The sequence below is a fragment of the Bombina bombina genome, chromosome 6 (assembly GCF_027579735.1).
Source record: "Bombina bombina isolate aBomBom1 chromosome 6, aBomBom1.pri, whole genome shotgun sequence".
NCBI classification, from domain to species: Eukaryota; Metazoa; Chordata; class Amphibia; order Anura; family Bombinatoridae; genus Bombina; species Bombina bombina.
This window is the reverse complement of record NC_069504.1, coordinates 1,115,458,204-1,115,469,014: the sequence shown is the minus strand read 5'-3', so window position 1 is coordinate 1,115,469,014 and position 10,811 is coordinate 1,115,458,204. Positions and strand designations below refer to the sequence as shown.

At 42.4% G+C, this 10,811-nt stretch overlaps 1 protein-coding gene across 1 annotated transcript in view; it reads left to right on the top strand.

The window, feature by feature from the left end:
* The first annotated feature begins 1,551 nt into the window (after positions 1–1,551).
* Positions 1,552–10,811, top strand: part of SYT10 (synaptotagmin 10) — a 226,505-nt gene continuing 217,245 nt past the window's right edge. The window contains exon 1 of the mRNA XM_053719063.1: positions 1,552–1,693. Coding sequence (XP_053575038.1) covers positions 1,552–1,693 — 142 coding nt within the window. The remainder of the gene's footprint in view (positions 1,694–10,811) is intronic.

The window sequence follows — 10,811 nt, the reverse complement described above, 5'->3', positions numbered from 1 at the left end:
AGCATCACAAAAGTCTACAGTATAATAATATTCATGATATAGCAGTGTTTTGTCATTGAATGGGATTTGGGAAGTGCATGCAAATGTCAGGAATTTTTGTAATGTCATTTAACCAGCTGCATGCCGGAGAAATGTATTCTTCATAAACCAGGACTGCTATAAAGTTAGGATTATTTTCGTTTTCCAGTCTCCTTGCATTAGGTAACTTAATTATTTTATAAAACATTTGCAGATAGCGTAACCAAGCTGAACAGCAGCTGCAAATCAGATACTTCAGCATACAGGGACGCTGGGGATTGATGGTCTTGGATTATATATATATATATATATATATATATATATATATATATATATATATATATATATATATATATATATATATATATATATATATATATATATATATATATATATATATATATATATATATATATATATGTTCTGTTGCCTGTTGCTGTCATACAACTAAAAAGAACTTATCCCACTTTAATCTTTAGAAACCCATGTACCTAATTAGTATACAGTCTGCAAATAACAGTAATATCACGAGCTAGGGGGATCAGTACAAACATCCCCTTGTATGTCAGTAGATAAGTGCAGGGCTGTTGCTGATGAATAGCACTCATGTATGGCTACAGCCTGCGGAAGAGAATTGTGTTACATGACTGTTGTTACAAGGTTGCCATTGAATCTGCAGCGCACAGTCTGAATAGTGCATTGGATAATAAATCTAAGAGGATACATGGTTGATTACTGACTCTCATAGAGACAAACTGTAGCTATATACTTTTCAACGAATGGTGTGGGGGAGATGGGTATGTGAAAGCAGTGTTCTGGGGGGGGGGGGGGGGGTGAAATGCTTTTGGTATTAAACAATTTAGTGGAATCAATATGGAATATCCCCAACTTGCCAGCCCCCCATCTCCTGACCTGCCTCCCCCCCTACACCCTGACTCACCCATCTCCATTCAGAAGCTCCATGTGGCTCCCTCCCTATACCCTACAGTCCTACTATTGGCCAGTTGGACTACAGAAGCCTGGCAGGAACAAAAGGCGTTGCTAAGTACCAGGAGTAAGGCTTGTTCCCATGTAGTGCTCATCTGTTGCATCCTGCTCCAGTCCTGCTTGCTGCACTCGGCACTTCTCCCCACTGTTCCTGTATGAAGCATTGCTCATCTGGATACAGAAGTCCCCTGGATCCCCCACTCCTGCTCCTGTAAGGTGGACGATCTCTCTGTACCCATCCCTGTCACTTGTATACGACACTACTGCTCCTGTATCACCATCTTGCACTACTTCTCTGAATTCGCCTCTGTATTCAGCACCTGTAGCCTGGACAGCTCCTCTGAATCCTGCACCTTCGCTGTATTCGGCTCTTGTGCTGTTTCCCAGTACCAAGGACAGCTCCTCTGTGTTCAGCGCTGTTCCCTTTGCTGCCTCTGCCTACAACCTTTGGTCCCAGTGGATCGTGCCCGCCTGTGACCCTCTGACAACCATTCACTCTCGGGTTGCCCGCTAGCCATGGCATAGTTAGAGAAGCTGCAACTGGAGATGAGTTTCCACAAGGAGGACGGTGTGAGCCTATGTCAGAAGGCTTTACAGATTGTATCCGAGCTATGCCTGGGTGGGCAAGTGGAATGGGACAAGTGCACAGGAATCTTCCCCAGGACCACCCAAGGAGCAGGGAGCACCGGTAAGTGACCCATTCACTGTCAGGTGGCGCTAGATTAGTTATCACTGAGTGCCAGACAACTCTACTTATACTGAATGAAACTACAGAAAATAACATTAAAGCCACCTGTATTTCCTGTATGTCACCTGTAACTGCCATAAAAGCCACATGCCAGCTGCCTTGTATGTCACCTGTAACTGCCCTGTATGATCTGTATGTAACCTGTAACTGTCCTGTATGTCACCTGTAACTGCCCTGTATGATCTGTATGTAACCTGTAACTGTCCTGTATGTCACCTGTAACTGCCCTGTATGATCTGTATGTAACCTGTAACTGTCCTGTATGTCACCTGTAACTGCCCTGTATGATCTGTATGTAACCTGTAACTGTCCTGTATGTCACCTGTAACTGCCCTGTATGATCTGTATGTAACCTGTAACTATCCTGTATGTCACCTGTAACTGCCATTTAAGCCACTTGTTATTAACATGTTAAGCGCATTATCTTTATGTTCTGTATGTCACATCAAACTGCCCTGTATTTCCTGTTTGTCACCTGTAACTGCCATAAAAGTCACCTGTCAACTGCCTTTGATGTCACTGTCCTGTATGTTCTGTATGTCAACTGTAACTGTCCTATATGTCACCTGTAACTGCCCTGTATCTCACCTGTAAAGGTCCTGTATGTCACCTGTAACTGCCATGTATGTTCTGTATATCACCTGTATCTGCCCTATAATTTCTGTATGTCACCTGTAACTACCATATAAGCCACTTGTCCCTGTTAAGGGGATGATCTGTTGAACACTTCTCACTCTGCCACTTACCTGACCACCCTTTGCCATTAGCCTTACACTTGCAGCTAGGCATCTATTGTCTGACAGTTACACCGCACTCCATGGTACCTGTTACAGCCCAACACTTACCATCACTCACTAATGCCTTGTGACCTATGCCAGCCATTTCAGCCACCTTTCAATCCATAAGTTACCTTACTGCCCTATCAGCCACATGCCACTTCCTATACTTTCCTGGCAGTCATCCCTCACTGACAGCCGTCACTGGTTCATTGCCACTTGCTCAATGCTCTACCAGCTGTTACCCCCATAAAGCTACCTTATTTACTTTGCCAACCACTTTCTAGTCGATTGCCCAGCCATCGACTCCTAATTACTTACAGCCCCCTTATCAGACTTTGCCAACAACCTCTCATGCCATCAGTTACCTTTCATTCCCTGCACGTCACCTCTAATTTGCCCGCCAGCTTTTAGCCCTCTCTCTGCCAAACACCCTCACTCCCTTCTAGCCACCTCTCATTAGCCTGCCAACACCTCTTGCTGCTCTTTCAGCCATCATTTACACCCTGCCAACCATCTCTCGCTCCCTGCCTGTTATCTCTCATTAGAATGCCCATTACCCCACACTAGCCTGACAAAACTTATCTCTGCCCTGTCAACCACCGCCCATCAACCTACCAACCACCTCTGACACCTGCCCTGCATACCATGATAACACTTATGGGCTGCTAGCTAACATGCATTACAGTAACTCTCCTCGCTCCTTGCCAGCCCTCATTAGTGTGCCAGCTAACACTTACTGCCCCGCCAACCTCCATTCACTGCTAGCGACATTTTATTGACTACTGTCAGCAACATTTCAGTGCCTAGCTGTAGTTATACTCTGCCAGTCACCACTAAGTTAGATATTAGTAAATCAACCCCACTTTACTTGACAGTCTTCCACCTGTTGCCACTTGCTAAATAAACCTACTCCTTGTCTGTCTACTCCTTGCACATTTACCTTTCCAGTATTACTCCAGTGCATCCCACAACCCTTGTAATTCTGAACGCATCATCCCAGTCTTTTCCCACTATCCCTGCCATCCTATACACATCATGCCAGCCCTTGCCTACCATCCCTGCCATCCTATACACATCATGCCAGCCCTTGTCTACCATCCCTGCCATCCTATATACATCATGCCAGCCCTTGTCTACCATCCCTGCCATCCTATACACATCATGCCAGCCCTTGTCTACCATCCCTGCCATCCTATACACATCATGCCAGCCCTTGTCTACCATCCCTGCCATCCTATATACATCATGCCAGCCCTTGTCTACCATCCCTGCCATCCTATACACATCATGCCAGCCCTTGTCTACCATCCCTGCCATCCTATACACATCATGCCAGCCCTTGTCTACCATCCCTGCCATCCTATACACATCATGCCAGCCCTTGTCTACCATCCCTGCCATCCTATATACATCATGCCAGCCCTTGTCTACCATCCCTGCCATCCTATACACATCATGCCAGCCCTTGTCTACCATCCCTGCCATCCTATACACATCATGCCAGCCCTTGCCTACCATCCCTGCCATCCTATATACATCATGCCAGCCCTTGTCTACCATCCCTGCCATCCTATACACATCATGCCAGCCCTTGCCTACCATCCCTGCCATCCTATACACATCATGCCAGCCCTTGTCTACCATCCCTGCCATCCTATACACATCATGCCAGCCCTTGCCCACCATCCCTGCCATCCTATACACATCATGCCAGCCCTTGTCTACCATCCCTGCCATCCTATACACATCATGCCAGCCCTTGTCTACCATCCCTGCCATCCTATATACATCATGCCAGCCCTTGTCTACCATCCCTGCCATCCTATACACATCATGCCAGCCCTTGCCTACCATCCCTGCCATCCTATACACATCATGCCAGCCCTTGTCTACCATCCCTGCCATCCTATACACATCATGCCAGCCCTTGCCCACCATCCCTGCCATCCTATACACATCATGCCAGCCCTTGTCTACCATCCCTGCCATCCTATACACATCATGCCAGCCCTTGTCTACCATCCCTGCCATCCTATATACATCATGCCAGCCCTTGTCTACCATCCCTGCCATCCTATACACATCATGCCAGCCCTTGTCTACCATCCCTGCCATCCTATACACATCATGCCAGCCCTTGTCTACCATCCCTGCCATCCTATACACATCATGCCAGCCCTTGTCTACCATCCCTGCCATCCTATATACATCATGCCAGCCCTTGTCTACCATCCCTGCCATCCTATACACATCATGCCAGCCCTTGTCTACCATCCCTGCCATCCTATACACATCATGCCAGCCCTTGCCTACCATCCCTGCCATCCTATATACATCATGCCAGCCCTTGTCTACCATCCCTGCCATCCTATATACATCATGCCAGCCCTTGTCTACCATCCCTGCCATCCTATACACATCATGCCAGCCCTTGTCTACCATCCCTGCCATCCTATACACATCATGCCAGCCCTTGTCTACCATCCCTGCCATCCTATACACATCATGCCAGCCCTTGCCTACCATCCCTGCCATCCTATACACATCATGCCAGCCCTTGTCTACCATCCCTGCCATCCTATACACATCATGCCAGCCCTTGCCTACCATCCCTGCCATCCTATATACATCATGCCAGCCCTTGTCTACCATCCCTGCCATCCTATACACATCATGCCAGCCCTTGTCTACCATCCCTGCCATCCTATACACATCATGCCAGCCCTTGTCTACCATCCCTGCCATCCTATACACATCATGCCAGCCCTTGTCTACCATCCCTGCCATCCTATACACATCATGCCAGCCCTTGCCTACCATCCCTGCCATCCTATACACATCATGCCAGCCCTTGTCTACCATCCCTGCCATCCTATACACATCATGCCAGCCCTTGTCTACCATCCCTGCCATCCTATACACATCATGCCAGCCCTTGTCTACCATCCCTGCCATCCTATATACATCATGCCAGCCCTTGTCTACCATCCCTGCCATCCTATACACATCATGCCAGCCCTTGCCTACCATCCCTGCCATCCTATACACATCATGCCAGCCCTTGTCTACCATCCCTGCCATCCTATACACATCATGCCAGCCCTTGTCTACCATCCCTGCCATCCTATACACATCATGCCAGTCCTTGTCTACCATCCCTGCCATCCTATATACATCATGCCAGCCCTTGCCCACCATCCCTGCCATCCTATATACATCATGCCAGCCCTTGCCTACCATCCCTGCCATCCTATATACATCATGCCAGCCCTTGCCTACCATCCCTGCCATCCTATACACATCATGCCAGCCCTTGTCTACCATCCCTGCCATCCTATATACATCATGCCAGTCCTTGCCTACCATCCCTGCCATCCTATACACATCATGCCAGCCCTTGTCTACCATCCCTGCCATCCTATATACATCATGCCAGTCCTTGCCTACCATCCCTGCCATCCTATATACATCATGCCAGCCCTTGCCTACCATCCCTGCCATCCTATATACATCATGCCAGCCCTTGTCTACCATCCCTGCCATCCTATATACATCATGCCAGCCCTTGTCTACCATCCCTGCCATCCTATACACATCATGCCAGCCCTTGCCTACCATCCCTGCCATCCTATATACATCATGCCAGCCCTTGCCTACCATCCCTGCCATCCTATATACATCATGCCAGCCCTTGTCTACCATCCCTGCCATCCTATACACATCATGCCAGTCCTTGCCTACCATCCCTGCCATCCTATACACATCATGCCAGCCCTTGTCTACCATCCCTGCCATCCTATATACATCATGCCAGTCCTTGCCTACCATCCCTGCCATCCTATATACATCATGCCAGCCCTTGTCTACCATCCCTGCCATCCTATATACATCATGCCAGCCCTTGTCTACCATCCCTGCCATCCTATACACATCATGCCAGCCCTTGCCTACCATCCCTGCCATCCTATATACATCATGCCAGCCCTTGCCTACCATCCCTGCCATCCTATATACATCATGCCAGCCCTTGTCTACCATCCCTGCCATCCTATACACATCATGCCAGTCCTTGCCTACCATCCCTGCCATCCTATACACATCATGCCAGCCCTTGCCTACCATCCCTGCCATCCTATACACATCATGCCAGCCCTTGTCTACCATCCCTGCCATCCTATATACATCATGCCAGTCCTTGCCTACCATCCCTGCCATCCTATATACATCATGCCAGTCCTTGCCTACCATCCCTGCCATCCTATACACATCATGCCAGCCCTTGCCTACCATCCCTGCCATCCTATATACATCATGCCAGTCCTTGCCCACCATCCCTGCCATCCTGTAAGTATATGCCCAGTTGTTACCTAACATCCCTGCCATCTTGTACACTGCCTTTTCCCTCTGCTCTGCCAGCTCACTGAGAGATTAGTGTGGGATCCGGGGCTGGTAATCAGACAGCAACTGTGTGGGCGTCTCAGAGTTCAACTTTTCTCCATATGCAGAAGAGAATTTATATGCTTATGTCATATATGGAATTGCATGTTATGGTTAAAATTACTTTGGATCGTGTACCCCTGGCACCATGTGTGTGCGCAGCCTGGCAATGCAACCGTGTCATTTTCTTCAGTCTATGTTTCTCTATTATCTGATATTTTGCCGTGCCAAATATTTTTTAGCATAATAGGAGAGAAATAGGCTATTCTCTTAGCTGTGGGATTATGTGTTACAAGTATGTTGTATGTAGTGAAGCTACAATTAACAGACATAAGAAACAAATTTTCATTAATCAAGTATGGCTAGAGGCAGTTCATGCCAATAAATGGCCAACTGTTGCTCTATAAAATAAACTGAAGCCCAGTAGCAAATCAGACACTTAAAGTAAATCAGACATTAAAACCTTCATAGAGCTGCAAGCTTTAGAAACATGGGGTAAGGGGAAACGTGTTATGTAATTTGCTACATCCCTGTTTAGGAATGTTCTGTTGCAGCTGCAAATGGCTTTACTACAACATATATCTGAAGTGCTGCATAAAAGACATCAGCACGTTTATGAATGGCTGAAGAAATCACAGAACTGACGCAATATGTTTAATGTATCAGCTGATACACCCACTGAATGCTGTGCTATTCTGAGATCATTAATATATGAGTAAATAAATACATTCAGCATAAGGCATTGCAATTCACCAACGCCTTGTAGCCATGTGTTTGCTATCTGTATATATTCATTTCATTGCTTGGGCAGGTTAAGGGTACTGAGTCAAAAATATTGAATACAAATGTTCTGTTTAACCCAAATAACACTAGAGATGTTATAGGCTGCTTCTAGATATTGCATTTTCATGGAGATTTCAAGATTTGAATTAAATAGCACAGGTCAAGCATGAAAATCCAATTTTTAATGCTTCCTGCATAGTCCTATTATAATATTTGTCTTTAAAACCATTATGTGCAAATGATTAGCTAATATGTTTTGAACAAATTTGAATGCATATGATATAACAAGCATAGTGATTCTCCATGGAAATTACTGCTAACATCCCTTCTGAATAGCTCCAATACATATAGAGAAAAGTTTAATGTAATTAGCCTGACTGTACAATCAAGTGATATTTCACAAATGCAGTTATTAAAAAGAATAGTTGATCTTTCCTGTTGCAATGTTTTATTATGCAATTTTAAAGTGGTACACAGCGGACATAATAAGCACATTCATACTGTCCCATGCTGCTGCTATAGTAACCAGACATTAATATATTGCAGTGTTTTTCAATGTCAGTTCTTTCTGGGTATTCATTTCTCACTAGAGTTGCTGTGCCAAAAGGATGCCAGCAAGTTTTAAGTCTCTCCCAACACCAGAAGATTATCAAACACATGAAATCTGACAATTTTTTATGGCAACAAATATTTCTAAGATTGGGCCAGTTTTACAAGTGGCGCGCTATTTAGCTCTTTCGCTCACGTGCAAAAACTACTGGAATTACATTTTAATGCACGCAGGGTAGCACGCGTATTACAAGTTGAAGGTAAAATGTTTGTGCGGGAACGACACATGATGCACACTAATTTCAGGACTTCAGATATCGCGACTGAGCTAACTCCTCCCAAAAAACTTCAATGGAGAGCGCACTTTCAAAATAAAACCTATCAATTATTGCTTGCGCGCTAACACAATATCGCGTTAGACCTACAGTACTAAACCAGAAGGTAGCTATGCATATTTTACATTCCAATGTTATTTACATAGAAGAAAATGTTCTTTTTATTTTTAAATATATTTCTATATAGATATGATTTTTTTTAATTATAGCTTTACCTATATATCTATATGAATTGATACAGGTATATATATATATATATATATATATATATATATATATATATATATATATATATATATATATATATATATATATACCTGTATATATATATATATATATAATGTTTTCTTCTATGTGAAGAACATTGGAATGTAAATTATTTACACACAGTAAAACATATGATAAAATATTAGAATTTTAAAAAAAAATTGATTTCTTGTGTTTTCAGGTGTTTGAGTGGGAGAATATGTGTGTGTATATATGTATGTTTTCGTATTAATATGCGTATATATATATATATATATATATATATATATATATAGATATATACACAAATAAATAAATACACATCTATATACACACATACACATATTTGGACGTATATATATATATATATATATAAATATATATATACAGTATATTTATATATATATATATATATAAAAGCAAAGAAAAGCACTCACTGGATTTTCATCAAAAAGTGACCAGAACTTTAATGTAGTTTGTGACGTTTCGGGACAGCAACAGTCCCTTCCTCTGAGGGACTGTTGCTGTCCCGAAACGTCACAAACTACATTAAAGTTCTGGTCACTTTTTGATGAAAATCCAGTGAGTGCTTTTCTTTGCTTTTTTATCATTTACCGTACAGCACCCTGGTAGTTGTTGAACGTTGGTGAGAGTGCACATACACCAATTTTTTGCCTATATATATATATATATATATATATATATATATATATATATATATATATATATATATATATATATATATATATATATATATATATATATATATATTGTATACATATATACACATACATACATACACATGTACACATTATTGCCCTTTTCATTCAAATACCTTGTCATATACCATATAGCTTTTAACCTATATAAAAATGGTATTAATATTTATATGGATACTTTATATCATATAGTGTATATATGAGTGCAACAGTTTATTTTAATGTGTTTATGTTGTGTTAGGTGAACTTTTTTTTTAACTCTTGCACTTTACGCAAAACCCAAGTGCGCTTGAGCGAACGTATTTACTTTTAACTTGTAATATGTGCACAAGTTAGCGCTGTCACAATATTGCTTATTGTGACTCACACTTACAATAGCCACCACTTGCCATCCAGCCCAATATGAGCCAAACTTAAAGGGACACTGAACCCAAATTTTTTCTTTCATGATTCAGACAGAGCATGCAATTTTAAACAACTTTCTAATTTACTCCTATTATCAATTTTTCTTCGTTCTTTTGCTTTCTTTATTTGAAAAAGAAGGCATCTAAGCTATTTTTTGGTTCAGTACCATGGAAAGCACTTGTTTATTGGTAGGTGAATTTACCCACCAATCAGCAAGAACAATACAGTGTGTTCACCAAAAATGGGCCGGCATCTAAACTTACATTATTGCATTTCAAATAAAGATACCAAGAGAATGAAAAGAATTTGATGTTAGGAGTAAATTAGAAAGTTGCTTAAAATTGCATGCTCTAGCTGAATCACGATCGAAAAAATTTGGGTTCAGTGTCCCTTTAAGATTTACTGCTGAATTGTGAGTGATAGTTGTATTATTAGACTATAGCTTGCACACCAGGGTCGATAACAAACTGTTAGAAAAGTTTAATGATTCTTCTTCAAAATTTAACACTGAAGTTTATGGACATTTCTGCACTAAATCTTTTGATAAGTTTTTCTAAAGGGGTGCAATCAACTTAAAGGGACATTGTACACTAGATTTGTCTTTGAATAAATGTTTTGTAGATGATCCATTTATATAGCCCAACTGGGAGTGTTTTTTTTATAAAAAAAATTATAGTTTTACTTATATTTTAAGAACATTGTGCTGATTTTCAAACTCCTAACCAAGCCCCACGATGTCACATGTATACACGTGTTTACAGAGTCCTACTGGCTTCTGTTTATGTTATCTGTCTTTTCATATTCA